The sequence below is a fragment of the Xenopus laevis genome, chromosome 5S (assembly GCF_017654675.1).
Source record: "Xenopus laevis strain J_2021 chromosome 5S, Xenopus_laevis_v10.1, whole genome shotgun sequence".
In the NCBI taxonomy this organism is placed as follows: domain Eukaryota; kingdom Metazoa; phylum Chordata; class Amphibia; order Anura; family Pipidae; genus Xenopus; species Xenopus laevis.
In genome coordinates this window covers 29459923-29481499 of record NC_054380.1, presented here as the reverse complement: position 1 = coordinate 29481499, position 21577 = coordinate 29459923, and the positions used below count along the sequence as shown (strand labels likewise).

Below are 21577 nucleotides of genomic sequence, written 5' to 3'. Positions count from 1 at the left end.
ATAACTAAATTATGGAATTGAACTCTGTGCCACAATTACATCAAAATATGTGAAAAAAAGTTTATGCAATTATAAAAATTAGTCTATAGTTGTAACAATGCCAGTTACTTTAAATGAATTGAAAGGGCCTTATTTATTTATTTACACTCTGCAAATTTGCCTGAGAACACTGATCCAAGGTAACTATGGTTGTTATGTGATGCTTCACTAGGGCAAATTTGTCTAGTACAGGTATACAATCTGTTATCCAGAAACCCGTTATCCAGAAAGTTCTGAACTACAGAAAGGCTGTCACCCATAGACTCCATTTTATCCAAATAATCCAAATTTTTCTGTGTGATAATAAAACAATACATTGTACTTGATCTAAACTAAGATATAATTAATCCTTACTGGAAGCAAAACCAGCCTGTTGAGATTTATTAAGGGTCGTATTGAAAAATTTAATTTTTAAATTCGAATTCCAAGCTAATTTTAGTGTACTTCGACTAGGGAATAGTCCAAATTCCATTTGAATTTTAAAAAAAATTTGAATATTGAAAGCCCTTAAATGTTTACATGATTTTCTAGTAGGTATTTAGATCCACATTACGGAAAGATCTGTTATCTGGAAAACCCCAGGTCCCAAGCCTTGCAAAAGGAACTAAAATGTTCTGAAAGCTTGCTATGATTATATTAGTTAGCCGATAAAGGTATCACCTTTCTACCACTTTTGTTATTTTTTTTATTTCAAAAGGGTTGCCCTGTAACATTTGTACTGGCTAACACGGAACAGCAACTACTGGTCAATACTCACAAATTAGAATTGGAAATAATCCAGACTCGATTCATATTCTAAATTAGAGATTCATCAAACCGTGATATTAACTAGGGATGCACCAAATCCACTTTTTTGGATTTGGCCGAACCCTGCATCCTTCGTGAAAGATTCGGCCGAATACCGAACCGAATCTGAATGCAAATTAGGAGTGGGAAGGGGGAAAAAATTTACTTCCTTGTTTTGTGACAAAAAAGTCATGTGATTTCCCTCCCCCCCTAATTTGCATATGCAAATAAGGATTCGGATTCGTTTGGCCGGGCAGAAGGATTTGGCTGAATCCGAATCCTGCTAAAAAGGCTTAATCCTGGCCGAATCCCCAACCGAATCCTGAATTTGGTGCATCCCTAATATTAACCACCTAAAATTTGCCGAGTTCATGTAGAAGTCAATGGCAGAGGTCCGGTGACCCATTTGACGATGTTAATAGCCTTCATGACATTCAAGTTCTTTTCAGAGAAAAAACTCGATTTGAGTTTAGTCGATTTGATAAGCGTTTATGAGTTGGTAATCTTCATTCTAGTTTTAGACGTTCACATTTTTTCTTAAATAACCACCCATTCGAATTTCGAGTATATTTCAATTTATTACAGTTGAAAAAAATTCACATGAATTCAAAATTCTACCTTTGATAAATGAGCCTCCGTCTTTCTCAATTGCATATTATTAAGCAAACAATCTGCCTTTCTTGACCACTTATAGGCCAAAAAAATTACCTATATATAATGATAGGTTCAGGTGGAAAATCAGTTGACTGAGCATCACTTGCAGTGGTGGATATGGCTGTTGGCTGATGGCTCAGTGCAGATAACGAAAATCATTTCCTATCTTGTGTAACTGCCTGTGCCACCCCCTGACTGCCCCTCATGAATACAGCTTTGCCAAATGCAGTGAGTGCTGTATTCTTGGTGGAAATTCAGGTTTCCACATGTGGGGCTCATTTATCAACACTGGGCAAATTTACCCATGGGCAGTTACCTATAGCAACCAATCAGCGATTAGCTTTTTAAAGCTATCTGATTGGTTGCCATGGGTTACTGCCCATGGGCAAATTTGCCCAGTGTTGATAAATTACCCCCTGTATCTGCTTTGGAGCCTGTTTTTTTGCCTTTTGGAATGACTATAGAGCGGGGTCTGCCCACTACTGTATCCGGGACGCAAGGGGAGGGAGCTGTCAGAGAGGACAGGTGAGGGGAGGGAGAAGGCGAGGAGACGGTTAGGGGCTGTCCATTTTCTTGTGGTATGGCCCGGCCCACTGTAGTTACGCCATTGGCCATATGATCTCGTCCCAGGCACTGTTGGTAACAAAGCAGATGAGTTGAAATTTGTGTGTTACTATATATGTGTGTGTGTTTATACTACGTACAATATATTTGTACTATGAAAATGCAAATATTGAAACATATGGAAGCAGTGATCAGACAAGACCGTACATCTTTGATCAGTAAACATAATGAGATTGGCTCAGAGCATTGTTGGTTCATCATGTCCATTACTAGAGTGACGTAATGAAGCCATACATTACTATTCAACAATATTATCATTGTTTTCTTTGATGATTTGATCAATGATGCCTCTGCGTACAACAGTATTTATTTTAGTGATCATGAAAGGACACGGCTTCATCAGAACCTCCGTGGCTTCACATAAGGGCTGTCTGTACTTCAATCCCCTCCCATCTGCAGCCCATATAATCCTTAATAAAAACCACAAGCCCTTTGTGCTGCCGGGCCCAAGCCAAGCAATTTAAAGTCTCTGCAGAATGTTACTTTTCTATCAAAAAATGATGTTCACACAGATATTGTTTCCATTAGCAATCTGACTGCAGAAGTAACGCCCAACTCAGAGCTACAACGCAAATGACGTTCCATAAACTAGTGTTTAGCTTTGTCTATGAGCCAATTAGTGGTTGTTAAGGAGAGGTTATATAATAGTCTCTACCTATATTTATATACTGAGGCTGGTCTAACCGGGTTCATTCTTTATTTTTTTGCCTACCAAGAACATGCTAATTAATAAACGTAAATATAATTAAATGATAATATGCTATAAGGGTTCAGATCTTTATTTTCCAGTCTCTTACAAAGATTCCCTGCACCTTAGACTAAAATTTAAAGGAACAGTAACACCTGTAGCCATAGGGGTAGTTATTCAATCTGCAAAAGGAGAAAAGTCAGATGTTACGTAGCAGATAAACTCGGCTGAATACAATGGTTTAGGATTCCTGAGTAGGATCTAAACCTATTCTATTCTACAGAGCTTGGACATACCTCCCAATATGTGCCAATAAGTGCCAAAACAATCTTCTGCTTGTAGCGTGGCAACATTTTTGACCATGGCCATCTTATGGCCACACACCTTAATTACCATATAATTACCATGTCCATTTTACAAAAAATGTTAACACATTTCTGGGAGTTTTAAGGCCATATTGTACATGTTGTAACAGTTTTGTTAATTAAGAATGGCTTATCTGTTATATGCGGATTAATGTGTGCCTTTTCGTCCATGTTTTGAATGGCTACTCTGCAATTTGCACTCAATTCTTAAAGCACCAATTGCATTGGTTACTAAGCCATATTGTAGATTTTTAGCAATATACCTGTTGGCCACAGACTCACATGACTAAGCGTTTTCTTAGCTTAGTTCAGGAAAGGTAGGCAGCAAACAATTAGATACTTAGGTAGTGATCCTCAACCAGTGGTTTGTGAGCAACCTGTTGTTCTCTAACTCATTGGATGTTGCTCTAGGTGCCCTAAAAGCAGATGCTTATTTTTTAATTCCAGACTTGAAGACACGTTTTGGTTGCATAAAAAAACAGGTGTACTTCTAAGCAGGTCAACCTGTAGGCTACAAGTACATATAGGGGCTACCAATTGGCAATCACATCCCATAGATGTGATGTAAAGAGCTTTTTGCTTGATTATGTTGCTCTCCAACGTTTTTATCTTTAAACGTGGCTCACGGGTAAGAAAGGTTGGGGCACCCCTGCACTGAAGTATTCCCCTTGTTTTTTGCAGCACCGTTGGTTGGAGAGTGTGAAGTCAGATGAATGCCCCATTCCATGTTAATATTGTACCAGTGATGTTTGTTCACTTCTCCCATAGCTGCTGGCAAGTACATGCCAGGTGTTCCAATTACAGAATCTTTATTAGTATTGGTCAATATTTAGTTTAATTCTGGGGATCGTTAATAGAACTGCCATGCATTAACTAATAATCCTGATAAGAGGATAATGGACAATGGACACATTCTAACTAGAAGGACATGTTGCATAACTGAATAATTATTGTGTTCCAATGTTAATACATATTGCATCAGTGTGGTATTCACAATGAGTGGCTAGTTGACCCTGTACTCAGCTGGTCTTGTGACTTTACATAAGTGACTTAATATATCTGGATCATGGGCAGTAATTTTTTATATTACTATGGTATCTGACAGGGGTGTACAGGGTTTTTGTTATAATCGGATATAATTTAGATAATAACTCATGGGTGCTTAACAGGAAGCGGTTTTCTTTGGAGGAATCCAATCTAAAAACTTGGCTGTCCGGTTCAAAACTGGACAGGTGGCAACCCTAGGTAGAGTTGACAATGAGCATCTGCTGTGTGGGTTGACGCACTCCTCTTCCAATGTCCTGCATTGGCAGCATTAATGATCAAATTGTTTGACTGTGGACCAAACGATTGTATCAGCCCAGTATTGACCAGGTCAAGTCAAAGATATATTTAGGTGAATGGCTTTAGAATAATATCATCACAACCCATGTTTTTCATAGCTGGGACTGAGTTGGGCAGAAGGAAGGATGGTGGACCCATGCAATGGTTGGCATATTAAAATGGGTTGCACCAATACCTGCACTAGAGTCCTGCATCAACTTGATAGCTGAGGAATATCTGCAAAGTGGTTTTTGGATGGAAAAGTCCCTGTTTCTATGACTATGAACAGTCCATGAACACAATGCTGTTGTCTGTTTCTGCCTGGCCCACTTTTCAGGGTGATTTTATTCCTGGGGTTAAGATATGTCCCAATTTAAAGTAAATCAGTAAGCTCTGAAAGTAAATTGAACTTGGAGGATAAATACAGGATTTACAGTAGATTTTCTTTTAATAATAACGTTATATCATTTAATTCACAATCATTGAATTTACCAATGAAAACTATAAAACTATCCCAGTAGAAACTTGCCATCTTGTGAGTCTGACACATGGGGCTTTTGTACTTTAATTAAAGAAACTATCGTTCCTTAAGAACAAGCACCATGCTGTTTTTTTAAAATACATCTTTATTCAATTGTTGTTGCAGAATGAGAAAGACGTGAGCGGGTAAACCAACAGGTGTTTCATATTGGGATCACTTATATTTTTTTCTTCTGAAAGCAGAATGGTTACATTACTGTAGATCAGGGGAAAATAATGTTGTTTGTCAGAGTATGAAAAAGTAATACAGCCAGCTGTTCTTCTTGTCCAATTTACTTATTTATACTTTTTTTTTTATTTTTACTTAATTTACAATTTCTCTTTCCAATCAATGTGAAAATTTGCACAGAAAATGACAGAAATTAGAATATACGTGATAAAACTTTCCATAAGATTGTTGCTCTACCTAAATACCCTATCATTTAACCATTAAGTAAACCTAATTGCATATGCCTTCAAAAAGGATTCATCATATCTTAGTTGAGATCAAGATACTGCTTTATTATTAAAGAGAAGAAGGAAATCAATTTTACAAATTTGAATTATTTGTTATTATTTGAATTATTATTATATGAGAGATGGCCTTCCTGTAATTCTGAGCTTGCTGGATAATAGGTCTCCAGATGACTGATCCCATACCTGTACTGGTTATTGTAGTCCAACTGGGAGTTTACTGTACACAAATATGAGCAGACTTACCCTTAATATGGGATGTAATGCAGCAGGTAGCAGGGGTGATTTTGGGGCTGCTGCAGCCAGATGCCGTCCCCTCCCGCTCTTAAAAATCAGCGTCTGAGCATGTCAAAAGGGAGGCAGCATTGTTAGTGCAATAGTGCTCACAAGCAGAGCCTAATTTCCGGGTGAAAACCTGCTCCGTAACTTACTGGTTAAGGAATGGGTAAACGGTGGCCAACTGTGGATTCCCCCTTGTCAGCAGAACTTCAAATCGAAAGGCAAACCTTCTTCAAATAGTAATTATCAGGGTGAGAAATCACTGTGACTAATATATAATAATAATAAATATATAATATATATATATATATATATATATATATATATATATATATATATATATTAACAAGAGATAAATCGCATAATATAATGTAGATCTTATATCAGAGGTGCCCAAAAGGTAGGGTGCCATCAGCCAGTAGATCCTGAACTAAGCACTAGCTGATCACAGCAGCCCATTATTGTCCACAGTTCTGATGGTTGTTCTACCTGATTTCTTTCAGTGCAATATATTGAAGTTACTATATCTATGGCGGAGTAACACTTGGGCTGGTAGACCCTGATGTTCTCACCTCACTAAAATTAGATCCAGCTTCAATAATTGTAGGGTACCCTGGTAAAATATATGCATTTAGTCATGTTTCCGTGGTTAAAATCCCAAATTTCTTTTTAGAAACAACCTTTCTCTAAAGCCACTGTGAATAATGAATAGTGAATAATCACTTACAGTAGCTCCATTCCTGTTGTATCCTTTAAAATATTTTTGTATTTATATGTGATCTTTTATCCTGAAAACTTTGAATGATGATAAGTCCATCTCCCAGAGAGTGCAGTTATAGTAAACAATTCAAATGTTCCCCTTCACATTTCCCTTTTCACTATAACACAGAGAACAGAAAGAGTTCCTTGTACTTGATGATAATGAAAGTAGAGTAAATCCACATAGACAGCAGGCCTATTGGCTTTATTTAAGGTGCATATGTATAATGCCTTGAGGCTTTTTTTTTTGTGCAAAATTTTCCTGAACTCACTCACACTTTCTGAAGCAATATTTTTGCACAAACTCAAGTGTTGAGGGTTTATAAACCTTCAGTAAAATGTTAAAATGTCAGTTGCCTTGGTTTGCTTACAAACTGACCCACATTTTCTGAAGCAATATTTTTGCACAAAGTTTTGCACAAAGTTATAAATCTGCCCGTCAAATGTTTTTTTGGTTGACCTAAGGTATGGTTATCCAAAAAAACCTTCTCTGAAAAACCCATGGACCCCAAGATTTTAGATAACGTACCATTCCTGTACAATAGAAGTCAAATACGTCAGCCAACAACTAAATGGGTAGAAGACCATCATCAACTTGGAAGCATGGGTAATCAAACTGGCAAATAGGGGCTCTGATTTGATTACTGATCAACCAATTGAAACTATATAAGGCTTGCCAGGCACTCTTGATCAAGCTGCTATCTTATTGGTATGATGGAGCTCAGAAGGACAAAGTCTACATTTGGCCATAGGTATGGTCATCTCCTGATGAGTTTATGTAGCTACTTGTCTGGCAAAGACCTTCATTGTGCTACCAGCTATGGTTGCTGTACACACTGATATAATCGCATGGATATCTAGCAATGCACATGACAGTACAGAACATTAATATTCAGCTGTAGAGAGCTGAAATATCATTTGAATTAACTCTGTGATTATGTGCCCAGACCAGGAAGTAATGTATTGCTTGAGCTTATGCTGTTAAATAAGGAATGTGTAGCATCAAGTATTTATGTACGTCTTTATTATCCTTTATTTATACAGGACTGTTACATTTTAACTGCTCCAACCTTCTACAGAATTGTTTTTGGAAAAAAAAATAGATTTTGTTGATACCGCCACCATCCTGTAAAGGAGTAGTCTGGAAAAGTGTCCTGCCTGACTTACAGAAGTCATGTATTTGTATTTTATATTATTTTGTATTTAGAAGATGTAGTTATTTCTGCACTGGGATGATTTTAGTAAATGCAGAAATTATCATCTGTTATATAAACCTCAATCCAAGATCTCCCCCGCTGAAAATGATCTGTATCCTCTGCAGATTGATTTGGAAGATTACACAGCTAATTGCACATTATTAAGAAATATGTCATCTGTATGCAGAGCAGAGATGTGCCAACATGTGGCTTGCCAGCTGTCGCCTTAACTGCCATTCCATCCTCTATGTATCCCGAACTGATTGCTTTAAAGAAAAGCTCTATATTAAGAAATATATCATCCAGACCACAAAGCATGCATTGCCACATCCGGATGGAATATTTAGGCAGCATGAGGTTGGCAGCTGCTGGGTGTTGTTGCCATAGAGAAAATGTGAATCACGCAGTCTCTGTTCATTTTTGGATGATGGAGATTGGAAAGTACCTGCAACAGTGCCCGCAAATCAGTGTGCAGAACCAATTGATACAGTGTAGGGAAAGCTGCAATTTCGTATTACAGTAACTAATTGGTTGCTATCGGTTACAAGACCTGGGGCATTGTTGGTTTTTATGGGTTACTAGAGTGGTGCAAACTCAGTTCACCTCATTCCTCAATACTGGCCAAAAAAACTGGAAAGTAACCCATGGCAATTAGTTGGCTTTGTTGACCAGTTGCAGCGGTCCTCTACTGACCTGCTCCTCAACTCTTCTCTCATTACCTCCTCAGACCTCCTCAGACGCTTGCATTTAAGACTTTGCAAGGGCTGCACCCCTCCTCTGGAATTCTCTCCCTCAGTCTGTCTGACTTTCTCCCACCCTTACTGCTTTCAAAAGATCTCTTAAAACACTTATTTAGAGAAGAATAACCTCACTCTGTTTAGCTAGCAAATGCAATACCATATGCTACATCTCTCACCTGCTTATTTATGATCTTGCCCACTCCCACACCTTGTGACTCATTCCCTCCCCCTTTAGATTGTAAGCTCTTTTGCAGAGGACCTTTCTCAAATTTTTTACCGGTACTGGTTGTTATGTATGTTACTCTGTATGTTATATGTATGTAATGCATGTGATTTCTATGTATAAGCACATTCATTTATATCGCTGCTCAATATGTTGGCTCTCTAAAAATACATATTAATAATAATAATAATAATAATAATACATAGTATAGAAAGAGAAAGGATTACAAAAAGAGTGGCAAGTTGATTCTCCATATGTTAAAGGGGTTGTTGATAGTTCATCTTTAAATGAGGTTTGAGTATGATGTAGATTGTAATATTCTAAGACAATTTGCATTTGGTTTATATACTCTTTTATTTGTGGTTTTTGAGTTGTTTAGCTTTTTATTCAGCAGCTCTCCAGTTTGCAATTTAAGCAATCTTGTTGCTAGGACCCATATTATCCTAGAAACCATTGATTGATTTGAATAACAGACTGGAATATAAATTGGAAAGGGCCTTAATGGAAAGATGAATAATAAAAAGTAACAATACATTTGCAGCCTTACAAAGCATTTGTTTTTTAGATGGGGTCAGTGAACCCCATTTGAAAGCTGGAAAGAACCAGAAGAAGGTTTATATATAGAAAACTATAAAAAAAATTAAAAAATGAAGGCCAATTGAAAAGTTGCTTAGAATTAGCCATTCTATAACATTATAAAAAGGTGAACCACCACTTTAAGGCAACTTACACAGGGTAATCTAATAAATTGATGTCATTATCATGTGAGATGACTGTGGTAAGCTTTAGAATTTATGGTAGACTGAGGGATTAAAGGACACTAAACCCTTCTGTATTGCACTGCACTACTCAACCACACTTTACTCATACTTTAACATGTTATCAAGGTTAAGGAATGCTGGGCGCTTTAGTTCAGTAACATCCGGGTTGTATTCTTAAAGCATTATTGATCAATAAAATGTTTCCCCAACTCTCCAGGGCCAGTGACAGATTTATAATGCAAATTAATCCTGCAACTAAATTCTTACCTGATCTGTGTAAATCTGCTTCCATGTTCTTTGTTCCATCAACTGGAGTTGGAAGCTTTAAGCCTAGTTTTCTTAGCACTGAACCAGTCTGTCCATGTCTGATTACAGTGTAATATAATAAAGCCAAAAATGACATAATAATCTCTGTATGTAAGACATCAGCAAGATGCCTGACATAGTGCTGGCAATGAGCATTTTCACTTGTGAAATCTCTTGCATCTATAATTTTATTTTTGTTTGGTTTTTGGTCAGTAAAATTACATTCTACAAGTACAGGGGCCCACTAGAAAACCTTAGACAGTGAGCCCACTTTCCAAACTATTATTCCTCCTGAAAGAAATAGGTAATGACCAAGAAATTGACCAAATGGTTAGAAGCAAAAGGGCCCACTGACACCTGGGCCACCGGGAGTTTTCCTGGTATCCCAGTGGGCCAGTCCAACACTGATTAAGTACAACTTTTTAGATAACTAGGAGTTTGAGTAGGACAGCTTTATGGTTGGGTTTAGTCTACCTTTATATGGGTGGGTTTCTGATTGATCTCTTCCAGGGCAACATGTGTTCTCAAGTAGCAGACAAAATATTTGTGTGGAGCAGAGGAAGACAGGAGAAAGAGGCAGCAGGGATCGAGGAAGGCATCTCTTCCCTTCTCACAAAGGAGGGCTCTCCTTGGGGGATGAATCAGTCAGAGAGGTTTCCACTGCGCTCCAACCTAGGCAATTGTGCCCTAGATAGTTGCCTCTTCTGCCTAACCCTAGTTCTGGCACTGCTGAAATGCCATTATTAAAGGAGACTTTTTTTTAAAATATAAGAATGTACCAGTGCTTTTTAATCATTTAGATATAGAAGAATTGTGCTTAAAAAAGTAGTGTTTCAGGCTGATTTATTGATTATTTCTGCAAAAACCCTAATAACCCAATCTCTTCCACTTCCCTGCTTTCAGCTCACTGCAGTGTAGGACAGGAACCTGCTAGCAGGACCTGATAGGGAATTGAAGCATGCTTTTGCTTGTGTGACTGCAGGGCTGTGATTGGCTGTCCCACTCCTACTGTGCTTCTGGCAGGGACCGTTAGGACACGCCCACCCCTCATTTGAAATTGGGACCAGAGAACATCTATAGGGAGCTCTAATAAAGGGCTATTTTTAATTTTTAGCACCATGTAAAATCAACACCATATATAACTCATAATTGCCTACAAAATTAGTCTTTTTTCATTTATCCTATAAATCTCCTTTAATGGGATTTTGAAAGTGCCGCAAGAAAGTGAGATTACAGATAAGGAAAAATGGTGGTTTTGACTCTTGTGAAAGAGTCACATGGTTAAAAAATTCCCTGATGTTTGAGAAATGTTCTGTAAATTGTTTGGAAATGTGCCAAAAGCCATCAGAATGCAGGGAATAATTATGGAGCCTCAGATTTTAGTAGATATTGTACTCTTTCCCCTCTGTACCATTATAGATTAGGGAATGATGGGGCAGATATTAGGAAGGTTCACAGAAATCTGATATTATTCTATTGAGTGGTAATTATAAAGGTATTGTCTGCCCATGACTGAATCCTGCATTGCCAAACCACAGGTATTTGAACCTTCCACCTGTTCTGCTCTCCCTTTGATTTTTGGGAAATCATCTGGAAAAAACTTAGTTTTTGAGCAAAACTCCGAACAATTCGGCGTTTTGTTTTCTGGCTTTTTCCTTCATAAATAAGGTCCATTCGGGAATTCGGCGTTGCTCGAAGTATGATATTACAAATACTGAGATAAATTCTGACCTTGATAAATAACCCCGTTAGTATAGCCGTGCATAAGTAGCCAGATTAACTCTAGCATTTAGGTGCCAGAACAAAGACAGGTAGATATCAGCTTGGCCTTTATCAAGAGACTTTACAGACAATGCATATTGCCTGCTGCACAGTAGTAGTGATTAAAATGCTATTCGTTCCAGGGAAGCAACTGAAGAAACCAATTGTGTAAATTTACCCAGTAGTCACTACAATTCCTGCCATAAAACAATGCTCAGAGGGCCAACAGAAGAAGACTAAAATGCTCTGTATTTATAGCCAAATGGTAAAAATTACAAGAATGCGGCTTCTAATCAACAAATTACAGATTACATGCAAGTGCAAATAAATCGAAGGAACAATGTGTGCCTTGTATCTGCATGTAGTATCAATGATAACAGTTTTAATGGAACAACTGGAAGACGTGTACATGCATTTTAATGTATGTTTCTATGACTGCAAGTGATTATCTGCTACAGCCTTTGTAGGGGGAAGTTCATGCATCTCCTATAATTGTACATTGGCCTGAAAGGAAGCTGATTAGAACCCACTGATTGCTATAACAGCTCTGGCACGGCTCATTGATTCATGTTTCAAGGATCTTTACTGGCAAAGGCTTTATTATTTAGCGGTTACTGTAAATGCCATTGATCTGGTAGCAAAAGTGCAAAGCAGTTCCGTCCTAGTTGAGGGCCACATTCCTGATAGAAGCCAAGGGTTCCTCTGGCCTATTAAATAACTACTACCGATGCGCAGGTTTCCCCCACGTTTATTTAAATGCTTAAACTGAAAATGTATGTATAAAATATAACATGTAAATCTGTTTTTTGCTAATATTCTAAAGCAGTTCTAAAAATTACACAAACACAAACATATATACTGGTCTTTTAGTCTGTTTGAGATCTACATTTCTCTTTGATTTTGGATGTAAGATTCCCATAGTGGCCCTCTTTCTAGTAAAATGCTAGCCATAATGTGTAGAGTTGGAGCATCTTATGGTCGCTGTAAGCAGGGCCGGCATTAGCGGTAAGCAGGAGGCATGTGACTAGGGCGCAACAGAGTGGGGGTGCTGGGTATGTACCTCAGTAGTTTGAACCGCATGCTGATCCATGCATGCCTGAGATTTGGATTGTGAGATTCAGTGCACACGCGGGGATTGGGCACTTACAGGGTGGGGTGCTTGCACACTAAACTGCAAGAAGAGGATGGGTCATGTGGGGTGCTTGCCTTGGGAGTCCCAAACCCTTGGTTTGGCACTGGCAGTAAGGGGGGTTGGAGTTCCTGGACATGTCTTAATTAAGCTCACAGTGATCATCTAAACCACGGCTTATTGGTCATGTAGAACCTAAGTGCCTTTCCCTCCTTGCCTCTCATGAATACAGTGTTGTCAAAAGCAGGCAGCTCTGTATTCATGGCCACAGGCACTTACAGCAAGGCAGGTTATTGAAGCAAAAAGCATGGTCCCGTTTGTCTGTTGTTAGTAACTGAGCCTTTAGATCTCCGATTCAGTGTAAGCCGTATTTTTAGCTAACATGTCTAATTAAATATGTCTTTTTACGTTTTTTTTTCCAGATGAATAAAATTACTGTTTTTTTTTTTCAGGCTACAATAGTGTTGACTATTTTGACAATGACCTAAGCAATGCAATAGAAACCAATGAAAAGTGGAGTGGACGTGGGATACTCTGGTCAAGTGATGAAAATGTAACTGAAGACCAAATAGAGACCAAACATCGCAAGAATTGCACAGAGCCAGGTACAGCTTACAGCCATATGAATTACTAAGTGATACCAGATAGTGGAGATGTAATGATTGTATGGCACTTATAGTAATGAAATCTTCATAGCAAGGTGTGTTGGCAACTTTTTGGTTGTTTTGTATAGAAATGGTTTAGAAATGTTTTATGTTATGGCTTTTCCAGCGCAGTTAACCATGCTATTAGCAGATCCTCTTGCAGTGCCTACCCCACTGTGCCTCCAGCACCAGAAGATGTTGCTGCCTATTAAATGTCTATTTGGGTATTAATTGCAAGAAGTTCATTCAAAAAACAATTTATTGAATGACAAGCGCCCTGGTTGATGGACCAAAACACTTAGGGGGTTATTTATAGAAATCTGAATTTATCTCATTATTTTCTGAAATATACTCCGACCAAATCTGTACTGGTTATTTACCCTTATTTATCAATACATTTTCCCGAAAAATTACAGTGCGGGAAAAAATCGTACGAAAATTCAAATCTGACCAATTTTGGATTTTCCGCCCAAGTTTTCAGATTTTTGCTTAAAACCTAGTGCAGATCAGGATATCTTTGGGACTTCTCACATTGACTTATATACAACCTCAACAGGTCTGAGATTTTTGGATTCTGACTTTTTCCATATAATAAATCCACTAAACTAAAACTGATTTTATAGTACAGGTATAGGATCCCTTATCCAGAAACCCGATATCCAGAAAGTTTAGAATTACGGAGTGGCTGTCTCCCATAGACTCCATTTTATCCAAATAATCCAAATTTTTTAAAATGATTTCCTTTTTCTCTGTAATAATAAAACAGTAGCTTGTACTTGATCCCAACTAAGATATAATTAATCCTTATTGGAAGCGAAACCAGACTATTGGGTTTATTTAATGTTTACATGAATTTCTAGTAGACTTAAGGCATGGGAACCCAAATTAAGGAAAGATCCATTATCCGGAAAACCCCAGGTCCCGAGCATTTTGGATAACAGGTCCCATACCTGTAATACATTTTTCGATTTTTTGGCATTCGGATTCGGCTTTAATAAATATCCCCCTTAGTTCATCTTTTCAGGATTAAGTCCACCAGTGCGTTTGACTGAGGCTTTTTTCTAAACAGCAGCTACACACAAAAGCCACAAGTGCTGTAGCCCTAAGGATGCTACAAACCATGAGTGTTTGACATACTGTAGATCATGATTATAGAAAGAAAAAATGGGCCTATACATTTCTTGATCAGCAGGTTTTACAATGTCAAAATTTTCACATGTACGAAACTACTTGTGCATAACTAGTATCATACAAGGCCTTTTATTGCATTTAATATTCAGTTAAAATTATACTCTTTTCCATATCTCAGTTGGAGATTAGTGGAAATGCTGTATTCAGATGTACTAAATATGGAATGAGCTATAATTGTCTCAGATGTACGCTTTGTTTGATGTCATGTGACTCATCTCTCTGATGTTCTAATTACATTCTGTATGTACAGTATAATCGCTTGCTTGTCTAGGGTGCCTGCGCTATAAATAGCCTCTTGTTTTGTCCTTCTTTTACTTCTGGGTCACATACAGCGATGGTTTGGAAGCAATTTGCGAATAAATAATATATCTCCAGGCTGAAATGTTTTACAATCATTTCTGTACTTGTTACCAATTTCTCTCTTTCCGAACCCAGATTAATGTGGATTAAAAGTACTTAACCTCTTACCAGATGTGGAACTGTCATGGTTTTTGAGCCATAGTTCTCGTCATGATTAGTGCTACTACATCTTATCGCTCCCACATTGGGTTGCCATCTTTTCTGGAAAAAAATACCGGCCTTCCTATATATTTATCTTTTTTTCCTATTAATAAAATTAGGATCAACCATTATTTTTACCAGCCAGGCTGGTAAAATACCAGCCAGGTCGCAACCCTACTCCCACAGTAACATCACAGCTCTTCAACTCCCTATTGAAGCCTGAGCATGGCTTAATAAGACTACATGTAAAAATAATAGGCTTTTCCTCTAGTCTTTTGGCACCATATCAAAGGGCCTGGCTAAAACTAACCTAATCATGTGACTTTTCATCACACAAACAAAGAAGTAAAAAATGTTTAACCACTCATGCATGGGCAGTTCTCTTTCACCCCTCATTTCCCTAATTTGGATATGCAAATTAGGATTTGATTCGGTATTCGGCCAAATCTTTTGTGAAGGATTCAGGATTCAGCCGAATCCTAAAATAGTGGATTTGGTGCATCCCTAATTACATTAGACCCGTAAGTATTGTGTGTCCCGTGCCAACCATCGACACTTTGTTAGAACGAAACCTTCAGTACTACCTTTATAGTGTACACTGGATTTTCTAGATTTGTCATTGATAGCTTTTTTTTAAAAAATACAGCTTTTCTGCAAGGCCAATGAGTGAATATCGAAGTCGAAGGATTTACCACATTTAGTTCGATCGAACGTTTGAAGGAAAAATCGTTCGATTGAAAGATTAAATTTTAATCCATGGATCGAACGATTTTCCTTCGATCAGAAATTACTTAGAAAGCCTATGGGGAAGTTTTTTTTAAAGAGACAGTACTTCGACTATCGAATGGTCGAATAGTCAAATGATTTTTAGTTTGAATCGTTCGATTCGAAGTCTTAGTTGAAGGTCGAAGTAGTCAATTCAATGGTCGAAGTAGGCAAAAAAAAATTTTGAGATTCGTAGAAGTATTTTTCATTCTAATCCTTCACTCAAGCTAAGTAAATGTGCCCCAATATGTTTAAAATAAGTGAAACGAGCTGAGTCAAGTGGCTTGAAAAAGTGGACTGAAAATAGAATTCTGTATTGAGGAATGCAAGGATGCAAGACTATATGGAATGAGGCATAGTTTGGTTTGTAAAAGTTTTGACTGTAAAACCAGATCTCCTTTGCCAATAAATTCAATCTTTTGCTGATAAAACAAGTGTGTTTGGAACAGCTTTGATTAAAGCAATCTGTACAATAATTACTTCTAATTTTCTTTACCTGGTATCTGCAGTGAGAGCAGGTTTCTTATTTTTTTATAAATGATTCTGTAGATGGAGAGACTACATTTAGCTCTCTTTAATATTAGCCACATATTAAAGAATTGAGATGGAGGAGTATATATTATTTCTATAGATCTGGTTAATAGATGTAATGGATCTCATCATCTAAAAATTTCCATGCAGAATTTAAGAGGGTTATTTATTCAAAGGTCGAATTGCGAATTGATGTGAATTTTTTTTCACTCAAATTCGAATGTACTCACAACTTGAATGGGAGGTTATTTATGAAAAAATTCAAATGTCTAAAATTCGATTGAATGGGAATCAAATACGAACGAAACTCGAATCAAATTTTTCTCTGAAAAAAACTTGAGTGTTAGGAAGGCTATTAACACCTTCAAATGGATACTGTTTCCACGGTCAAGGCGTGATAAATTTCAAATTTATATTCGATTTGGTGCTTTTAAATTCTAATTTGTGAGTTTTGACACGAAAAAAAATTTAAATTTACCATTCAAACCTTAAAGGGATACTGTCATGGGAAAAGTTTTTTTTCTCAAAATGCATCAGTTAATAGTGCTGCTCCAGCAGAATTCTGCACGGAAATCCATTTCTCAAAAGAGCAAACAGATTTTTTTATATTCAATTTTGAAATCTGACAGGGGGCTAGACATTTTGTCAATTTCCCAGCTGCCCCTGGTCATGTGACTTGTGCTTGCACTTTAGGAGAGAAATGCTTTCTGGCAGGCTGCTGTTTTTCCTTCTCAATGTAACTGAATGTTTCTCAGTGGGACATGGGTTTTTATTATTGAGTGCTGTTCTTAGATCTACCAGGCAGCTGTTATCTTGTGTTAGGGAGCTGCTATCTGGTTACCTTCCCGTTGTTCTTTTGTTTGGCTGCTGGGGGAAAAAGGGAGGGGGTGGATATCACTCCAACTTGCAGTACAGCAGTAAAGAGTGATTGAAGTTTATCAGAGCACAAGTCACATGACTTGGGGCAGCTGGGAAATTGACAATATGTCTAGCCCGTGTCAGATTTCAAAATTGAATATATGAAAATATGTTTGCTCTTTTGAGAAATGGATTTCAGTGCAGAATTCTGCTGGAGCAGCACTATTAACTGATTCATTTTTAAAAAAAAAAATTTCCCATGACAGTATCCCTTTAATAAATTTGCCCCTTAATATAGTTGGAAAATATTTGGAAATGAGCTAGGGCTGATTTCCAATCATAGGTTATTCTTTAAACCAGTGCAGTTACCCATAGCAACACTTTTGAGCTGCCGACTGTTATTTAGTTCATAAGTCAGCCCCCACTGATTTAGTGGTTGCACTATAAGGAATCTGTTTGTTTTCTGAGCATTTATTTGCTTCAACAACAGAGTCCATTTTGTAAATACGGATGTGATATTATACAGTTCTGTTTTATTAGTGTCGTCTTTTTGTATGTTAATTAAGAAGAAGACTACATCACTACTCACATTTAATCAAGGTAGGAATGTAATAAACTAAGATAAATTGATTAGAATATATTCAATAATTGATCAATAATCAAGACCTATGCTCTCAGTGCTGTTCAGGCGCTGCCAACTATAGTCATGTGCCCTTTGGGTTTTTCCTAAAGATGGATTGAATCTGCTGAAATGTATTTCACTTCTTTGCTTGCACAGACAGCCAGAAGACTAGAGAAGTGGTATAATATACAATGGAATCATTCCAGTACTTTCACTCATTGCCAAAAAAGTTAATTGCCTGTAATGCTTTTGTATTAGTGCAAACCAGTCAGCAACATCTTGATTTGTTTTTCTATCATTTTGACAGCAAAGCAGGCTGTAGGAGCCACCTATAATTAGTCTCTGTACCAAGGTGCATGATGATATTCCAAACATTCTAAAAATTGTAATCATAATGTTGCCTATCAAAACAGCACAAAGTATGTTGGAACTACCTCATGCCAATGGAGAATCTACCACAATGGTATTCTGAGACGGATCTAGCCCCTTTTTGAAGGACAGCTCATAGCAAAGAAAGGGTGTCCTTACACAAGCTGATAGAAGCTGCTGACCAATCTGACCAAGTTGACTGCTTATTGGCCCATGTATGGGGCCTGGAGGCATGTATGCAGCCAAATCGGGCTCAGAATCCTAATTTGCATATGCAAATTAGGGGCGGGGAGGGAAATTGCGTGACTTTTTGTCAGATAACAAGGAAGTAAAAAATGTTTTCCCCTTCCCACTCCTAATTTGCATATGCAAATTAGGGTTCGGATTCGGTTTGGTATTCGGCCAAATCTTTCACAAAGGATTCGGGGGTTCGGCCGAATCCAAAAAAGTGGATTCGGTGCATCCCTACTTGCTAATCAAGAAGATCTTGCAATGTATTGCAAGCTTTACAAACACATGAAAGCATTGCAGCCATTTAGCCATAACCCTAAGATTATCTCTAGGATATCAAATAGGTATTTTCTCAAAATCTTGTCTTAATTCACCTTCAGAATTTGTTGTCAGGAATTTCTGGAACAGAAAAAGAAATAGAAGTAAAGTAAGTAAAAGTTTATTTAAATAGCACCTTTCAAAGCATAGCTACAAAGTGCTATACAGAAAAAAGAATCAATAAAATAAACATCCAATACACAATAACTCATCATTTCATCACCATTTCTAATTCAATCCTTGTATGTCCCCCCTTCGTTAAGACTCTAGGGGGGTTATTTATCAAAGTCCGAATTTATCTCAATATTTTCTGAAAAAACGGCTTATTTATTAATACACTTTCCCGAAAATTTTGTTTGTGGGAAAAAATACGATTTTCACGATTTTTTCGGATTTTTCACCCGAAGTTTTGCCCGAAACCCAGCGTGAATCGAATCAAAAAATCATTGTGACTTCTCCCATTGACTAGTATGCAACCTTGACAAATCTGAGATGCCGGATTTTCTGATTATGACTTTTCCATTCACGGGGTTTAATAAATTCTGAAAAATTCGTGATGTTTTCAAAGTCTGATTTTATATTAAAAAAAATCACTAATTGTTCATGATTTTTGCATTCCGAGTTTAGTAAATAACCCTCTAGGACTCCCACGTGGTGGCAACCCCATAGTTTGGAATTACTGACCTACAATATACTTCATAGGGGAGCCCGCATAATGAACCTTACTCCAGTTCTTAGTAATATAAAAATGACTTCTTCAGCTCCATCTTTATGCCATGGGTGTGACAATTCCCAATTTAGGCCAGTGCCAATGCTCTAACACTCAAAATTATATGAAGACAGTAAGAGGAATACAACAGTTACAGAAGGAGTTTCAATAATACTGAAGATGTCCAAAAACGCTCTGCCCATGACGTTTCAGGATACTAGTGCAACTTTCCTCTTACAGTCACTGATTGGTCGCTATGGTTTAGAGTCCTGCAGCGGGTTACACGCAAATCCTGTGGTACCCTGCAGGTTGCAGGTAGAGTTTTCGGGAGTGGGTATAGACGCGGGTCGGCGGTTCTCCGGGTTTGCTGGTCGCGGTTCGGATCGCGGGTCTTCTCAACAGCGAGTTTTACTCCTTTTTTTCTGATCACGTCAACTTCTAATGATGTCACTTCTGGTTTACAATGACAGCACTTCCTGTTTCTTGATGGTCAGCAGGTCGTGGATCGGGTTGCAGATAAGGAACTTGCGGGTCAGGTAGCGGGTCCGGGTGCAGGTTGCGGTCGTGTTCGGGCTTAACAAATTGGTTCCTCGCAGGACTTTACTATGGGTTACTGCCCAGGTGCAACTTTGCCCTCTGTTTATAAATGAGCCCCACTCTGTTTTGTCCCAAAACTTGCATGGTGGGCTTTATAAGGTTGAGGGCAACTATATTGAAACTTTCCTGACTGAGCTTGGGACAAGGGCTGTGTCTCCATCTATGGTATGCTTAATTTCCCCTATAATATGGAAAGATTACCCTGCTGGCATTGTGGGAAGATAATCAAGCAGCAACTAGTGGCGTCTCTCTGTAAAGGTCTGTTAAACCTTTTGCTGTACTTTTACTATTTTGATTGTATGAAGTGTTCTTAATATTCTGTTTTTCTTCCTTGCTTTGTTTAATAACTAAATTGCAAAATTGCCTCGAATTGTAAATAATGGATCTTTTACACTTTGGCTTTCACATTTATTGTTTTTGGATACTGTTCCTCCGAGATGAATAGAGTTAGGCTCACAAATAGTTTTTTAATGTAATGCTTATCAAGGCCATGTGGCTAAATATATTTACTTTCAATAAAAGTCTTGAGTGTTAGCATTATCTGAGTGTTGTAATAACACAAGATTTAAAACAATTAAATGTCTAATGCATTAGCAGCCCATGTGATCATTAATGCAATAAAAACTGTAGGCCTGTAGCAAGTGCTAAAGCTGACATCTGGCGCGTATCCTAATGGAGCCACAGGAAGAATGCCATGTGCACATGTGTTTAATTAAATCCATATCAACATTCTTCAAAATTAGACCTGAAACTCATTTCTCTGAGTTTACTCATCATTTTTTTAAAAACCTACCCTGCACCTGTGCAATATATAAAAGTATTGGACTCCCATTTGTATAATGGTTTGATTGTATACCCTCTTGTTTATTGAAATTGTTTACTAATTAGCCATAAAGGTAAACTATAAGCTCTTGTGGGGCAGGGATTTATTTACTCACTTTACATGATACTATATTTATAAGGAGAATGTCCTAAGCTGTTAAGATGCTCTCCTGCACGATCTGTTGTCTACACCAGTTTTTTTTATAATTTGTGAGAGGTTTATGTGGTGGTCTAGTGGGAGTGCGACTAAGCCTGATCCCTAACCACTTTGGTCCCTTCACTAAAGGCAATCAAGAAGCCTTTGGGAAACTACTCCCTGTTACAGATCCTCGATGGAGCACACAGCTGCTCTTGCTAGTTAAGCTATCTATCTTATTCTCCTAGAGAGTCTATAACAGAACTATCCTGTTCTAGCTAAACCTCGTTCATGGGGGTCCCTGGTCCCTGACTTAAAGGTACAGGTCCCTTTAGGGCGGTGGCTTTACCGGGCCTTGGTGTATCCAGGCTCAATGAGAACAACCAGTAGGTAAGGACACCAGCAGCCAAAGAGGAAGATCCACCCCTTTCCCAGCACTATATTGAAGTGTGGTAGGAAGTGGTCATTACACCTCTTGGCCAATAACACTGGTTATGTAAATAACTAACTATATACATAGCTATTTGCCTAGTAACTAGGGAAAAAGGAGGAAGGGTAGGGATTTAAAGGCCTAGGGGAAATGTAACCCCTATGGGTCCCTACAGTTAGTTAGCCAAAAGACTGGAGTGACTGGATGTTTATCATAACAGAACAGAA

The 21577-nt window shown here is 37.9% G+C and overlaps 1 protein-coding gene across 1 annotated transcript in view; it reads left to right on the top strand.

Moving 5' to 3' along the window:
* Window positions 1–21577, top strand: part of LOC108717769 (sodium/potassium/calcium exchanger 3) — a 184530-nt gene that overhangs the window by 36777 nt on the left and 126176 nt on the right. Inside the window, exon 2 of the mRNA XM_018265108.2 lies at window positions 13079–13231. Coding sequence (XP_018120597.1) covers window positions 13079–13231 — 153 coding nt within the window. The remainder of the gene's footprint in view (window positions 1–13078; window positions 13232–21577) is intronic.